The sequence below is a fragment of the Triplophysa rosa genome, linkage group LG21 (genome assembly GCF_024868665.1).
Source record: "Triplophysa rosa linkage group LG21, Trosa_1v2, whole genome shotgun sequence".
NCBI lineage: Eukaryota > Metazoa > Chordata > Actinopteri > Cypriniformes > Nemacheilidae > Triplophysa > Triplophysa rosa.
This window is the reverse complement of record NC_079910.1, coordinates 17,693,768-17,710,925: the sequence shown is the minus strand read 5'-3', so window position 1 is coordinate 17,710,925 and position 17,158 is coordinate 17,693,768. Positions and strand designations below refer to the sequence as shown.

General features: G+C 39.1%; 1 protein-coding gene across 5 annotated transcripts in view; it reads right to left on the bottom strand.

The window, feature by feature from the left end:
* Positions 1-17,158, bottom strand: part of LOC130571920 (ankyrin repeat and SAM domain-containing protein 1A-like) — a 92,974-nt gene that overhangs the window by 21,161 nt on the left and 54,655 nt on the right. For 4 of the 5 annotated variants that reach the window (XM_057363237.1, XM_057363239.1, XM_057363238.1 and 1 more), the window contains 3 exons: positions 14,115-14,602; positions 3,781-3,831; positions 1,997-2,066 (listed from right to left, as the gene is read on the bottom strand). In XM_057363237.1, coding sequence (XP_057219220.1) covers positions 1,997-2,066; positions 3,781-3,831; positions 14,115-14,602 — 609 coding nt within the window. The remainder of the gene's footprint in view (positions 1-1,996; positions 2,067-3,780; positions 3,832-14,114; positions 14,603-17,158) is intronic. The other variant, XM_057363240.1, reaches the window with a different exon arrangement.

The following is a 17,158-nucleotide window of genomic DNA, read 5'->3' as shown; positions in this document are numbered from 1 at the left end:
CTGTCATGTATTTTTTATGTAAACCATTGCTTGAAGGGACAGTTCTCCCTTAAATATGAAAATTCTTGATAATTTACTCAAACCTGTATGACTTTCTTTCTTCTGCAGAACACAATACAAGATATGTTGAAGAACGTTGATAACCAAACAACACTGTCCACTATTGGCTTCCATTGTATGAACACAAAACCACTGAGACATTTCTCAAAACAATTTCTTTTGTGTTTCACAAAAAAAGCAGGCAAATGCAGGTTTTGAATGACATGACGATGAATAAATGATGACCGAATTTAAATTTTTGAGTGAACTGCCCTTTTAAACAAGGATGAAAACAGCCAATTACATTATAACATAAAAATGTGTGTGGCTGGCCAGTGCCAAACTGGCCAGCATGATGCGAGAGTTCTGTGATTGGTTGCCAAGGCTTTCTTATACAGTGGCTAGGGTCTTCTGGGTGGTCATTAGGGCATTGCTGCTGTAGGTGGTTGCTAAAGGGCCCGAGAGCCCATCCTAAGTCCAAAGCACAAATGTGAGGGATGAGTTACATGGACATAATACCTGCAGTTTTCCATACCTCCATTGTGCCTGCAGGAAACAGGAAATGAGGTCAGGAGACAGTGTCATGTGACAGAAGGATGGAGCAAGGACTGGTACTCTAGCTAGGCTTTGTGTTTATATGGGCCAGTGAGTCCAGCTGGAGCACAGAGGACCCTTGCGGCGATACAAAACCCCTTTAATGGTTTATAGGCTTAGGAGAAAGATCAACTCAAGTAAAATTGATGCTTTATTCAAGGATAACTTAAGACCACAAGCTTTCCCATCTGATTAAAGGCACTGGTGGTGCAGCAACAGTGATGCTCTCGACAGTTGTAGTTGGGTTAATTCTAGAGGAAGGCCAATAGCCGAGCTCCCTCCATATAAAGCAAGGTCACGCATCATCAGGTCTGAATTGTCAAGCATCCCAGCATCAATTGATTTAACTCTCAAGTGTCCCCTCGTCCTTCGACGGCACACTGGGATTTCTCGCTCTCCATTTAAAGGGCCAGCCAAGACCATATCCTTCATTCACTAATGCAACCCTTCTGGACTTGGCCAACGTCCTCCTCTTGTCCATCAAGAGATTATTGTGTTTCACTGCTGGACTGCTCAGTCAGGTCTCCTTTCATAAGGGAGTTGATGAAATGCACTCAAATGCTTCATAAAGACACACGCTGCTCAGTTACAGTCCAGAGACAACAGCTCTGACTACCAGACTGGGTAGTTTTAATATTAAAATTCACATTTCTGTCCTTAGCTATTTATAAATGAATAACATCACAAAGATCTTGTCATAAACATATTGCAACATTTCCACTATTTAAAGCGACAGTTCACCCAAAAATGAAATTCCTGTAATCATTTACTCACTCTCGTCATTTCAAACCTGTATGACTTTCTTTTCTCCCACAGAACCCACAAAAGATATTTTGAAGAATGCTTCAAATTGGTTTTGTGTTCATACAATAGAGGTGAATGGGTGCCGCCACTCTTTAGTTACCAATTCTCTTCAAAATATCTCCTTTTGTGTTCTGCGGAAGAAACAAAGTCATACAGGTTTGAAATGTTAAGAGAGTGAGTAAATGATGAAAGAATTTTCATTTTTGGATGAACTATCACTCACACTGGAAGTCTTCTAAAACAGATCACCTACAATTTTGAATTATATTCTGAGAGGATTTTGCCTTTATCGGGGTCAAAAAAATCTCAGCAGGTGGACACAAAACTTTAAAAACGTTGTTTACTCTGGGAAAAAACTGCTATGTTTCAACCCACGAATTGGGTAAAATATGAACAAACCCAACTGAAAATAGCCATATTTGATCCAATATGGATGGATTAAAATGCAAGTAAAAATGATTACTTGTGCCATTGTGTCCTTTTGTTGGCCAATGTTAGCCTAGCTAAACAAACATAAACATATGTTTACACGAGTTGAAACTGTAGCAATAACTCCTACCTGAGACGGGACAGTCCTGGTCTTTGGAGAAATCAATGCCAGCTCCAATCAGAGTCATGATCTTCTCAATCTGTAAGAGACAAACAAACCAATGTGGAATAACCATCTTCAGATGATAACTAAAGGCTATCAGAAAAAGCAGTTTCATTCACGTTGGAATTTTTGGTAACACTTTATTTTACAGTCCCCTTGTTACACGTTACATATATTTACTGTAGCATTAACTATACATTTTGCATAATTACATGTAACTAATCCTAAAACAACACCCTAATTCTAACATTAACCCTATAGTAAGTACATGTAGGTAATTATTACTCAGTACTTAAATATATATTATTAAACTGTAACACAAGACATGTAAAATAAAGTGTAACCGAATTTTGAATTCATGATTTCCAGGCCAAGCGACAAGGCAACAACGACGGAACCAACAGAGATATCCATAGGTTTCGTGCAGACTGCAAAAAAAGAGATGACCGGATGTTCAGATGCTAAAATACTTACATACACCGGCTCTTATTCAATCCAATCAGTGCATTGGTGTCACATCACCAAGCCCTGGCTACCCATGCAAAAACTGGGAGACAAACCACCATTTACCCCACAGCCTGTAAATACCCAAGAAACAAGAAGATACCCAAATACCCATTAAAACATGCAGGAGAACAAGAAAACAGTATATGTGGAACGTCATTTCATATCAGCATATTTAAAGTTATCAATCACTACAAAGCAAAAACACCCGACGAAGAGAAATAAGGGTCAAATTAGATGTTCTGCATCATCTCTCTATGGTCATGTGATGATATCCAGTAATTTAGCCAAACATGCTCAAGGTTCAATATATTGGAGTCAGCACTTACTGATCACTGATCAGTCCCATTAGTGACTGACAGTTCAGCGCAAAATGACATTGGCTGACTACTAAGCATCAGCATATATCAGCATAGCCTTGGGTCACCATTTATATGTAAATCTCACTATAGATATTCATTAATTCAGAAAAAACTGCTGTATCCAAGTCACTGAGTTTAGGATCTCTGTCCTTAACAGTTCGCAAATCTGCTCGTGTACTGAAGGAGCTCATAATTCTTCAGTTACGTAACGTGAAGGCACTTACCAATGGCACACAGGAATTCTTTTAATAGGAGAATAATGTGTCTCTACGACTGATAATAATCGCTGGCAGAAAGTCATGCAAATGCTTTTGAGAAATAAGAAAAGGTGACTTAGTAAAGGAGGAAAACTTCAGTTTCAGTGACAGCAAAGCCGCCGAGCGATTGCTTATCAAGCGCGGCAAGGTCAACAAAAGAAAGAGACAGAGGAGTTTGAATTCTTCCACCGCTGCGCAGATAAGACGGCCCAAGGGGGTTTGCGAGAGGACACAATCAATGCGTACAAACTTATTGCGACAGTCGATTTTTTAAAGGGACAGTTAACCACATAATGAAACACGAAAGGAGATGTTTAGAAGAATGCTGGAATTTTCCATAAAAACACCATCATTTTATCCGTATGGTTATGGGGCTTGCAAAAAACAAGTCATGTGGAATATTTTTATGGCGCTTTTATGTCCTTTTTGACGCTCGGGACAACAACAATACTTGACTGGCAGTTCTTCAAAATATCTCGCTTGGTGTTCCACATTGAAAGGAGAACATCATACAAGCTGGGGACAACATAAAGGTGACACTCGCTGTGCGTTACACGGCAGCTTGAGGTTTGTTGCGATTTCAGCAGCAAAAAGTACTCTTGAGGTTTAGCAGTGTTGGGTTTCTTACTTTTTTGGTGGCTCGTGGTCTCCAGGGAATAGAGAGAGAACGCCTCTGTCTCTGCAGTGAGAAAACCAAGTTTTGGTTGAATTGCTATTTTTGATCAAAGGGAGAACAATGTTTGGTCTTCAACAACAGAACCACGGACAAACTCTTTTACTGCAGCCAGTGAAAACTAAATATGTGGCATCAAATGTGGCTTTGGCACCCTTGTAACCACACTTCCAGGAATACACCATTTGAAGGGACACCGATTTTTGTGAACACCTGGATAAGTGGATTGGAAAAGAAGCGGAAAGGTTGTGATCTTGAAATTGATGCCGTTTTTGATGCACCAAAAACTTTCTGATTTACGGATAAACTGCAAAAAGTCTTTTCATTCCAGACTCATCCAGAATCCATCAGAAGACGAGGAGTCATCAATTATATCTGACATCTCCTTGTCACACGGCAGGTTTCGCATTTTCAATGTGCAGCACATCGCCTTCACAGCACAGGACTGTCAGTTTCTATAGCTATTATTTGCCTGTTTTTAAACAGAAATACAGATTAAATGTATAAACAGACATAAAACGTGTATGCACAGAGGGGAAATATATTGCCAACATGGAGTCTTCCATATGTCTACTCCACTGTTTCTGATGAATGTGGAAAAAAATCTGCAAAATGATGTTTAATGGATTGAAGTATCACACAATCTATATAACTTCCCCAACCAGACCGGTTCAAACCCCCAAATAATATTCCAAAAGTATGCAATTAAATAAAAGAAAATAATGCACTGACTGATATCAAAAGACCAAACAGAGAAACTCCACTTTGCCAACTGTGTTCATCCCTTGCTTGAAGAATCAACGTCTCCCAGCTAGTTTTCTTTAATACTATCACTGTGTTTGCTGACCTTATCACACAACTTATAAGATGAATAATAATTATGAATAATGAATGTGAAGCCGTGATTTATTTCCAGTCAGACAAGAATGCTAGATCTCAAACAACAGTGATGACAGTCATAACAAGAACACTTAACACATAACTGATCCATTATAATGATACTCTTACGCATGTAATGGGACATTTAAGAGGTAAAGATGTGCAAATCATTTTAAAGAAGAAACAGAAACCTCTTTCTCCTTATACCAGACCAACTGTGATATGAATGAAAATCAAAGCCGCAAAAAAACTCCTCTCTTGTTTTTAAACCCAGCTTAAGAAACTATTTCTTCATCTGTTTTTGCTTTTATCTTAGTTTTTCCAAAGAGAACAGGACACACTTCTCAATACAGCTTTAAGCTTATTCTAGAGAAACAGTGCTGCATACAAATAAGGCAAAGCATCATGATCACACACACCATGTTCTGCTAAACTAATACCCCAAACTAACAAATAAATGAGTACACGCTAAATAAATAAAAAACATATATTTCATGAATTAGCAAAACAGCTTGCATCATATTTGGCCTGTAATGGCAAAACAGCTCAGAGCCAACAAATTTGAAGAATTATGTCTGAGGTACACTAAGCACTAGCTGTACTATATCTAAAAACACATCAAATACAAATAAACAAAACATCTGCTTCTTAAAGGAACAGCCCACCCCAAAACGAAAATTCTTTCATATTTTATTCACCCTCGCTTTATTTCTATCAATTGAAATATCATTGAATCTTGGGTATGCCATGACAAAACATGCGTTTGACAAGTTATCGGCATGCCGCTTTATTTAAATTTAGCGGTTGGATCTGCTTGGAGCGGTTCACATTTTGCTAAGTAAGCTAAAAACATGATTTTTTTTCTTTCACAAACATATCTTTTAGCTTCAGAAGGCGTTTATTAACTCACTGAAGTCAAATGAACTACTTTAATGATGGATGTCTGCGCTCTTTGGAGCATAGGAATTTTCTGTAAGATAACAATGACATATACAATGATTAAAGTGTATTGTTAGTCTGTCATATACATCTTGAACGGCATGAGGGTGAGTAAATTGAGCGAATTTTCATTTTTGGGTGAACTATCCCTTTAATTTAAATGCATTATAACAACAAGCACTGGTTTTTGTTGAGAGGTCATCGAGTGAGGTTTTGGCCCGTCACAGCCAATTGGAGTGTCTGATACAGGATTTTGGACCATTGAGATTTAACTATGATCTCACTATGATAGAGTCTATGCATTGACGTCACTTTCCCACTCAAAACACTGGCAAAATAGCTGCTAACAACAGGAGAAACCAAGAAATCGGGACAAAAAAACGCAATTACTTGCTGAAATTAAAAGCATTTTTGGACTCGACGGTGATCCTTACGACTTATATAGGAACCAGGTGTCCTTGGACACTGAAATATTGCATAGAATTGCGTTTCCTGATATTTATTTTGTACCTGATTTCAACGGCGGGGGAAATACACCAAGCAAAGCCTTAAGTAAACATTTTCTACTCAAGCAAAACATGTTTAGTGGTTTAATAAACCGAATCTTACAAGATTTACATTGCTGCTCTAAATGTTTACAGTGTTGATAATACATAATCTTTAAGATTGTATGAAATACATCTGCCTAGAATGTTAAAAGACATACATTTACGCAACCATATAAAGGTGTAGAAAGTTATACGCTATTACGGTATGGTTCAACAAAAACAACATACCTGAGCTGAGTCTGATATAATGGCTAGCAAACATCCACGTTTCAGTATTCCATTTGTTTCAGCAAATTGCAGCGATTCATTTGCTTTTTTCTATCCTTCAGCAGTCTTTAAAAGGAAATATATGATTTCATGCTCAATCGGTTTGCACAATCAATCGCACAATAACTTTATTCCGTTCTAAATAGAGTACAGATAGAGGTAAACACTGCTGCATTCAGTCTTTCTGCCACTCAGTGGGCGCGACTCGCTTGACCTACATGTGCGGTGATGTCATGTGCATACCCTCTATCCAGCACAATGTAATAAGACTGAAATCAAGCGACCAAGATAATGCTCTACAGCTCACTATATTCGCAGCTGGTTAGGACAAAATTTAGGACAGAAATTAGTAAAAGTGCCTCACTTAAAGAACCTCTTATCTCTGAGGTAAAACTCCCCCTCTCTCCACAGACTTCACCATCTTTAAAGCTCTTTAGAGTATCATTCATTGCCTGTATTGAGTGGTTATTCGTAAAGGTGGCTGCGGACGTCGATAGCCCAGTTCAATATTTAAGAATGAGATGAGAGAGCGACGGAGAGACATTAGTTCAGTGATGAGCTCAGCAGTCTTTGCTAATGAAACATTTATTTCATCACTAGTCTGTCAGATTAGATTCATTGACATGCATGATGAATACGGCATTCAATAAAAAAAAACTTCCAAATATCTACCCCATGACCCCATGAGGGGTTAAGGGGAAATGCATAATTAAATACACAACGGAGATTGCCAAGCCTTTGAGCAAACCTTGTTCTAAAACACACACAACCTTGAGCCGTGGGCCACTCTCATCCAACATGAAAATTGTATATTGGAAAGACAATTCAGATCAGCATCAGTGGGATAGCATGAGGCATTAATGCACCTCAGTGGAGAAGATAAATCCAAACCGGTGAACCCCGCGGGTACAAACACACACACGCCCAAAACAAAACACTGATATTGATTCTTGAAGCCTGTAATCAGTTTCTTTAGATAATACAGAGAGTAGAAGAGAGAGAGTCATTGAAAAAAGCCAATAAGGGCCTCTTCATGGTAAACCGCTCAAACAATACACAAGTCAAAGGCTACCGTAGAGTCACAGGTCGACAGCTGAAGTATAGCCAAGCCGTGGGGTGCAGAAGCCGAGGATTGTGTGTTTGGGATACAGCAGTTCTCTATTCTGAAGGGGGCCACAAAGACCCCAGGCATCTGGCAAGTCTGGCACGACTGAACAAAAGGATCTAGAAAGTGTGGCGAACATTTTTCACAAAAGAAGACTGGCATTCATTCAACAGGCCGAAACTCAGACAGGATCCTGCCAAGACAGGTGCCAGGAGACCCAGAGCCAGTCGAGACATTCACATCCACAGATCAGAGCAGAACAGTCAACAACGGTAAATCACAATCACAGCAAAGGCAAAAAATGTGTTGGCCAAATCAAATGGAAAAATCATATTTATGACAGACGCTTGCTGCTCATCGAAGTTTGTGATATTGTTCGCATAGTTTAGAAAAAGATATCAAATGCTTAGGGGAATAAATAAAAAACATTGTAAACGCTGGTGTTTGTGCTGGAAAATCTTTAGCGAAAAACGCTTTGATATGCAAATCGTCATACTGGTCCATAAATTTTAAGACATTAAGCAAAATCATAGCAAATGCTGGTGGGGAAAACAGAAAAAAAATATGAATCTGCTTATTCGTCAACTTACAGCGTTTTTGATTAAATGTTCTGGAAAAAATCAAAAGTAAACAAATAAAAGTTTTGTTGCATGCTAATCGTTATTAGCCGTATCTGCTTTTTTCGATTTTAAAACGTTTTGTGATACCAAGCAAACACTTCGCAAATGCTGGTGCAAAAACACTTTTCACAAGAAGAAAAATATGAATTTATTTATTAATCACCTGACTGTTTTTTAGTTAAATGTTTAGGGAAATAAAAACAAACAAAAGCTATTTCATCATGATTAGTGATACTGGTATTCAGAGTTAAAGTTTTGTAAAAACCTTAACAAAACTTTAGCGAATCTTGGTAGAAAAAAATCGGCAAGCAGAAAAAAATATGAATTTGTGTATTAGTCACCTTATAGTTTTTAGTTGAACGTTTAGGGAAATAAAAAAACAACAAATAAACAAAACACAAATTCCAAAACGCAACCATTTATTATGTATTATGTAATAATATATGTAATATATATTATTCACGTAAACTACATCACACAGCCTCAAAAATGTTAAATAAATAAATAATGACCATCCCTCCACAACTACAAAAAGTGAAAAGATCACATTTGTGTCCAGAAAATCTAGATTTAAGATCCATTTTGGTCTGTTGCTATCTTGCTATTCTGCGATGTCCACCAACACATACGTCACTATAAGATACAGTACAAAAGTCCTCACAAAACCACTGTATCAGAGACTGACGTCTACATGACGCCTACTGAAATCCACCTCAATGACATTTGCTCTGAAAAACTGTTGCATATAATTCTCTAGGTAGAAAACAATCACACTCACAAACGCTGGTCTGGTAGAAGCCATTGGGCCCAAAAGAAACGCCGGTCGAATAAACGCATAAACAGACCGGAGATGATGGGGACACGACCATCTCATTCAGACCCCTCTGTGTCTCTGAATCCCCTCCGTCTGTGAAGACCACCCCTCTCCACATCAGCCGACCCAGACAGAGCTCTTCCTGCATCGTCACGTTCTGTGTAATCCTGAGGTCTGTATTTCCATAAGTATGAGGTTCACCCCCCCACCCCCCAAACAGAGACCCTCATGCAAGTCAAATCCTCCTATGGATGAAAAATGTGACTCTGCGCATGTGGGAACAGGGAGACGCACACACACAGTGAAAGTGACGGGTGTTGCGAGTTCTTGCACCCACACGCTGTCATTCAAACCGGCAAAGTGTCCCGGGCCAGCCAGCCGTGACCGCTGGGGGAGGAGAGAGAGAAATAGACAAACAGAATACAAAAGATGAAGAAGAGAAAGTGCTTGGACTATAGGGACCGCAGGGAAGAATCTCTCTACACAATGTAAAGTGAAGTAGGGTTTTATTTATTCGGATTAAAACTGTGTGGCGTATGTCCGTGCACAAATTTGCAACCAAAATGCTGAAGTGTTCGGGATGGATGCCAGGACACTGCAAGCAGTGTTTGTGTATAGTTGCTGAGGTGCTATATGGACAAATTCCAAATTGAGTTTTTGCGCATTTGAAGATTTCAGGAGTGGGACCCCATTTGTAGGAGCTTTTCAAACTTAAGTAAACTAAACTTAAGTAAATGTACCCTAGTTTAGCTTACTGAACATGTGACAGTCACTTCAAAAAAGTGATTTCCATTTGTGATCATGTGATCTTTCTTTGTGATTTCTTGCGATGCTATTTACAATTAATACGGTGGAGGATTCAGACTTACAAATGTAAAAATAATTCAGTTTATTTCATTTTAATGGGTAACACCGTGTCTACACCGGATGCGACCGTCAAATTGCTTTGTGCTTAATGGGTTTGTGATGTTGTGTCGTGTCGCATCGCGCTACATCCAGTGTGGACAAAATGCGAAATTATAATGGGTTCTGATGGGTTATATTGTCTTTTTTCGTGTTGCGTCATGCCGCATCCGGTTAAGACACGGTGTAAGACTAAACATTATTTAATGCATTAGCTAACATGAACTAACAATAAAGAATATTTCTAATGCATTTATTAATCTTAGTTCATGTTCATTTCAATATTTGCAAATACATTTTTAAAATGAACTGTTGTATCTGTTAACATTAGTTAATTAGTTAATGTTTTAAATTAACATTAACAAAGATTAAGAAATGCTGAAAAACCACATTGATTGTTAGTTCATGTTAGTTAATGCATTTACTAAAGTCAACAAATACAACCTCATTGTAAAGTGTTACCCTTAAGTGTAAAAACAACATTATTCGTCAGCATTAGAAATATGCTATAAGAGGAGCAGGATAAGGATATGGTTTAGTTTGTAGAAATTATGTACAAAGGGGTCCTATTACGCATTTAACAACAAAATCGTGATTTTGTTTTTGTATAAGAATAGGTTGTTCAAAAACACATTAATTTGACATATTTTAAGCATACAGATTTAAATAATTTTGTTTTTAAGACAAGAGAGGTAGACATATAGACAGATAATTAACAATGATAGATATTATGTATGTAACACTGCCTACACAAACATACCACATCAGCTAAAAATAAAGAGGCATTTATGCCAGCAGAGGGCAACAGAGAGTCACAAACAGTGTGTGAAAGTCATGTTCTACACAACACACACAGCACAAGATTTCATACAAATCTCAAATCTTTGACTCATGAGAAAGTATGAAGGTATTTTTGGTGCAAAACAACTGAGCGCCTGTGAGACTGGAACTTGCAGTTGAAGACGTTGGCCACACATGTGTATCAGTAAATTTGAAGTCAAAATTTGCAGTTGCAAACCTCTCCTCTCCCGCAAACACAACAGTTACACCATCTTGAATCCTTCAGTGCAAGTGCACAAATCCAATTCTACAAATTACGAGCTAAGATACTCATGCACTCACATTTTTAGCAACAATTGCTGCAGTAAATATGGTGCAAAACACATTCACACACCTGCACCAAAAGACGTGCGTTCACAGACGAGTTTTGCAAATCAGTACGTGTTTTCATGCAATGAGAGTTGAATGCTTGTAAAATATGTTCTCACAAATTAAAGGTTTTATTCTTGCACATTGTTCTAGCACAAACACAAGAACATAACTACAACTGCTTGAATCCGCTGCTGCGAGTCTCTGACGCAAGTTCGCACCCTCTCTCATTTTGCACCACATTTCTGCGGGATATATGGCGCAAAAGTGATTTGTGCATTTGCAGAGGCCAAACCAGCTAGTTTAGTGCCCAGCAGGTGGCGCCCTAACGCGCAAGTGAAAAAGTCTGCAAGACTTTAAATAAGTATGCTGGCCAGCTATGTTGACAATGCCTTATTAAAGCAGCTCTAGATAACTTTTGCTCATGGTTCTCCCATGTGGTTGATAAGCGCAATTGATCTGATCACAGTGTCGTAAATACTGTCGCTGTATAAGCTTCCCCGTGGACAGCGCAATGCACGTGAATTTGTTGACTAAGCAGAAACCGCTGTTACATCATGTCACTTCGTAAAGTGGATACTGAATACTGTTACATCATGTCACTTCGTGGATTTGTGCACTTGCACTGAAGGATTCAAGAATGTGTAACTGTTGTGTTGTGTTTGCGGGAGAGGAAAAAAGGTTGCACTTTATTTTATAGTCATGTTTCCCATGTACATACCGTGTAGGGATGCACCGATACCGATACCAGTATCGGCCCGATACCAAGCTCGTGTACTCGTACTCGTACTGACACACGGATACCAAAGACCGATACCTCACGTGACATACATAGAGCCCTATGATTTCCGCAATGCGGAAAACGTGGACGGAATCCAGGCATTTCCTAAAAAGAAATTAGCGCTGAACAGCTAACGCAACAGTTAACGAAATATTCAGATACTGTTTAAATATGTATTCTGCTTGTTTTGTGTTACCGTGTGTGAAAGAGTGGTGCGGTTGCGTGTACTGAACGCATTGTGCTTGTGGAGCTTTCAGCGCCAGCGTTTCACTGCACGAGGACACGAACACATAAACAAACACCATTTGCGGCGACCCGTCAAAATAAAAGTCCGGTTAACTTAAACAAACGCTCTTTGCGGCGTCCCGTCAAAATAAAAGTCTGGTTGACTTGAACAAGTTATAATACACTCACATTTTACCACCCACCCCTCACATTTTTATAATTCTGACCACAGAGTATATTGTTTACTTTAGTAAACGAAGTAAATGTGCTAGTAAAATTGTGCTACTTATCATAAAAAATAAACTTGATTAAAAAGTAATACAAGAAGAAACAAAAGAAAAAAGAAATGTACCAGTAAGATACTGGTTTATTAACATTATTTATACATTATATCAGGCACGGTATAGGTATGCGGTCGAGTACCGAAGAAAATATTCGGTATCGTACTCGTCTTAAAAAATACGGTGCATTCCTAATTTGGGTAGAGAGAGAGAGAGAGAGAGAGAGAGGAGAGAGAGAGAGAGAGAGAGAGGAGAAAGAGAGAGAGAGAGAGGAGGAGAAAGAGAGAGAGAGAGAGAGAGAGAGAGAGAGAGAGAGAGAGGAGAGAGAGAGAGAGAGAGAAAGAGAGAGAGAGAGAGAGAGAGCGAGAGAGAAAGAGAGAGAGAGAGAGAGAGAAAGAGAGAGAGAGAGAGAGGGGGAGCGAGAGAGAAAGAGAGAGAGAGAGAGAGGGAGAGGGAGAGGGAGAGAGAGAGGGGGGGGGGAGAGGGGGAGCGAGAGAGAAAGAGAGAGAGAGAGAGAGAGAGAGAGAGAGGGAGAGGGAGAGGGAGAGAGAGAGATGCACACGGCAAATGAAAAACCGTGTCAGAAGGGGTTGAGGAGATGAAGAAAATTGCTGAGTGATTTCATTTGCTCTCTGACCTCCCGTCACTTCACGTTGAATTCATCCACACACGAGGAAGCAATATCACAGGTGCTGCTACAACAAGCACACAAACTAACTGAAATTGTTACTGTTACAACGAACAACACGTGTCCACCCCTAGTGAGTGAGGTCACTACAGTTTTGATAAGGACGATGTGAGAAGTAATGAGAAAAACATGAAGACAGAGACAACCTTTAGAAATCCCCGAGCTTTCGCAGATATCCAGAGTTTGAAGAAATAATAAAATCCTTTAAGTAATGCACTATTATTCACAACTAAGGCTTTTAGGAATAAGAATGAGGTACTAAAATGAGGTTCAATACAAAAAAGAAGCAGAAGAAACACATTCCTCTGCTTAGTAAGAACAGATCGGTCTTCCATCACCTGCGAGCGTTTCTTCTGACCAGACGTGATGGAAACTGTGCACTTGTATCCAGTTTCTAGATCCTCCGATTGAAACCAAAGCTACAGCGACAGATGAAACTTCAATCTGACTGCTTTTCTCAAATTTCCAAAACCCTTTTAAAGAAATCATTCTGCAGAAAATGTCATTTTAACGCCGAGGGAAAGATGTAAAGACACATTGTTTTAAAAACAGTTGCCATGTACCAATTTGCAAAAGAGAAAATTGTTTGAAAATCACCAGATGTACTGGAAAAGAACAGTTTCAGCATTTACATTTTCTGAATACATAAGACCTTTAATCGCTGCGAAAAGAAAAATGGCCAGCTGAAAAGGTCAAACATTTATCATACATTCCCTGCATCTCATAAACAACATTCCCCACAGACTGACTGTGATGCTACTAACAGCTTCTAAAGTGAATTAAAACTGGTTTAGCTCAAACATTTTCTTTAAGCGATGCACTGAAATGAAAATTCTCGACCACAACCTGATTATAAATTCAATTTACAGAGTTTTTACAGAGAGCTAACTCAGCTGCAACAACTTTTAAAATATTAATTGTGAGCTGACTTTAGCTCAACATATATATGACAACACGTGCTTGGAAAAACAAAAACGACAAAACACAATTTTCATTTATTTAGAATGTGAGCTTTTTAAATCTATTTCGAACATTCACATCGCTCCTATTTATTTTTTTGTACATCCAGGACACAAGGGGGCGATCTCACCTCATCCCATTCTGAAGTAAACGAAGGTGATTTCTCCAGCCTCCTCTTCGCAGTGCTGCAGTTGGACACCGACTCGCTTCGGCCACCCAGCCCCGTCCCTTCCTCGTCCGGTGGGGACACCAGCAGGTCCGAGTCGGACTTCGAAAGGCTACGAGCCAGCTTGAGATCACCGGGCGGAGGCATTCTCCTCGTTGACGGAGAATCGCGAGCAGGCAAGTTGCGCTTCGGCGAATCCCGTGGCTCTTTGTGTACTGTGGCGTAGATAGCTTGAGGGTCAGTGTCCTGGAGAACGGTTTCCATGACGACCGCCGAGGTGGGATTGGGGAGAGGCGCGGCGCCGGTGGATGTGTCAGAAGCTTCGCAAGACTTGACTCGAGAAGAAGGCAGTTTGAAAGCTCCCTCCCTGTGGTCGACCACCGGTGAGGAACCGTGAAGCAGACCGGTGAACTGCTCGGGAACGGCTGCGCTTAAATCCTGCGATGAGCTCTCTGTCAGAAAACAGAGGAAAAACAGAGAGTTACAGACGGACTGGGGAGCGATATCTAGTGTGAATAACATGAAACCGCCCACACTACCTACTGTCCAGTGCCTGAAACAGATCGTGTATTGTTTTCAAAGAACAAGAAGGAAAGAAAGAAAGCACAAGATAGGCTCACCAGTTGCAAAGTGTTCGAGTAAGAGATTCCCAAGCCCAACCTATGAGCAGCTGACATTTCTCCATAGAGATTTGTTTGTGACTTGCTTGCACTATCGCCTGTACTATCGCCTCTCTCTCCGTCTCTGTCTGTCTCTCTCTCTCTCTCTCTCTCTCTCTCTCTCTCTCTCAGTCACATTTCTAACAAGCAGACAGCTTTATAAGGCTTTGCTTCCAGAGAAGTTATGCCTCACAAGGATTCCCTTCATTATGAGTGGCACGCTTGAAACACGATCCACCGAGAAAAAAACACACAGACTCCATGACACAAACAGCATTCTGTCACACCGCTCCGTGCATGACTGTTAAAAGTCAAATTCCTGCTCCGTAATTATGAAAAACTTTCTTCTGAGGCATCACAGACACACACTTGCGTTGTTATTTTAATTCTTCTTCGAGGAAAACCTTATATAGACCGTTTCATCAGATGCGCACGCAGGGCTGCAGTTAACTTCCGGTCTGTGTTTAGCAAATAAATTGTGTCTAATAATATTTAAACTATTTATATTTAATTTATGTTAATATTAGTGCTGTCAATCGATTAAAAAAATTAACCAGATTAATCACACATTTTCTGTGATTAATCATGATTAATCGCACATAACAATAATATTTTAAAATATACTTTTACATTTTAATAATTTCACATTTAATCTTCAAATTCATGTAGAAACAACATATTTCTTTAACAGCGTCATTTTATGAATGAAAGAAAACATTTTGATATTAGTACTGTAACTGATGTCTCTATTAAATTGATTATTTTAACATTAATTATAGCCATTCAACAATATAATTGAGAGCTATCATGAAATATACAGAAATTGAAGGAAGTTCTCAATCACTTTAGAGTCTTTAATGCTAAATTATAAATTAAATGCAGAAGAATTCTCATTAAAGCTACAAAATCACATTGATTTCTTCTTTTATTTTGTTCTTTGATTAACATTAGTGACAGGAGTCACAGCAGCACGTTTAAGAACGCGGCCCCTTTAAGAGCTGTCTCAGTACGCAGATCTGACAGTCACCGCACTCCCATTTTCACAACTCTTTGCATTCATTTAAGATTTTATTTTACACTTTGAAGTCTTGCTTAAGAAAATGCTAGACAAAACGGGCTTTCTGACATAATCTTGTATGGTTTTATCCATTCAAGCACGAAAGAGAATTTAACACGGATGCGCTGTCTGACAGAGATTCACCGACGCAGCCTTCAGCCTATGACTGTTTACACCAGACTGGGCATCGCGTTGCGTTTTGCGCGTCCCACAGTTTAGAAGCTGTTTATCTTCATTGAACGCGTCAAAGCAACTGTTTAAAATCGCGCTTAAGTGGTTTAAAAGCCTGTACACGAATAAGAGCGTGATTACATAATGTAACGCTAGACAAAGAATGTCAAAACAAACGGATGCTGCGTTAATTGCGTTAAATATTTTTCACGTGTTAATTTGAAAAAATTAATCGCATGCGTTAACGCGTTAAAGTTGACAGCCCTAGTTAATATTTAATTTAATATTAATATTATTAAATATTTGATTGTATAATGATTGTATTAAATAAACGATTTGTAGAATTTTGTTGTATGTTCATTTTATTAAATAAACGATTTGTTGAATGGGTCCTGTAGTTCGGTCGCATTTAAAGAAAGCGTATGGTACATTGACATCTAGTGGTTGAGCTTGGTATCGCAGTCTAAATTAAAAATATTGGAGATACAAGTTTAGCCAAGTAACGCTTCTTTTCGGTTTCATTTGCTTGTAATCAGAAATAATCGACAGGCACTCTATTGTTTGTGAATGTGTACCGGAAGTTAAGGGAAGTCCATGAATGCGCGCATGTGCAGTAACGTTTATATTGGATGTGTATTTATTCATGTAGATGCTATAGACTTGTCAACAGTCGAGGAGTGGGTGCAAACTGCTTCTCTTTTATGACAGTAGTTGACCTGACATAATATAGCGGCATTAGCATACAATCTCTCCGCTAGTCTCCTTTGAGATTGCCGCAAGTACTTGTGTTGTGAATTGCCTTCTGATGGATTCAGGAACGCAGTGAAGTGTAAAATCGAGCTCACATTGCTAGAAGCATTTGACCTCACATGGGAGGAGCAGTGGATCTCAATTGAGGGCAGGTCTGTTTTGACAAGGTTGAGGAAAGCAAGGATAAAACCAATTAAATGCTGCAATCCGAGATGATTTCAGCCATAAATGAACAAAAATCAGTTATTGAGGAAGTACATCACAGAGTGAAGTGTTCAAAACTGTCTCTGACTCATAACAGTAAGATTATAATAAGGATTTATATTTGAGCTGTTGGGTACAGTTATGTGGCAAATTTGACATAATTTGAC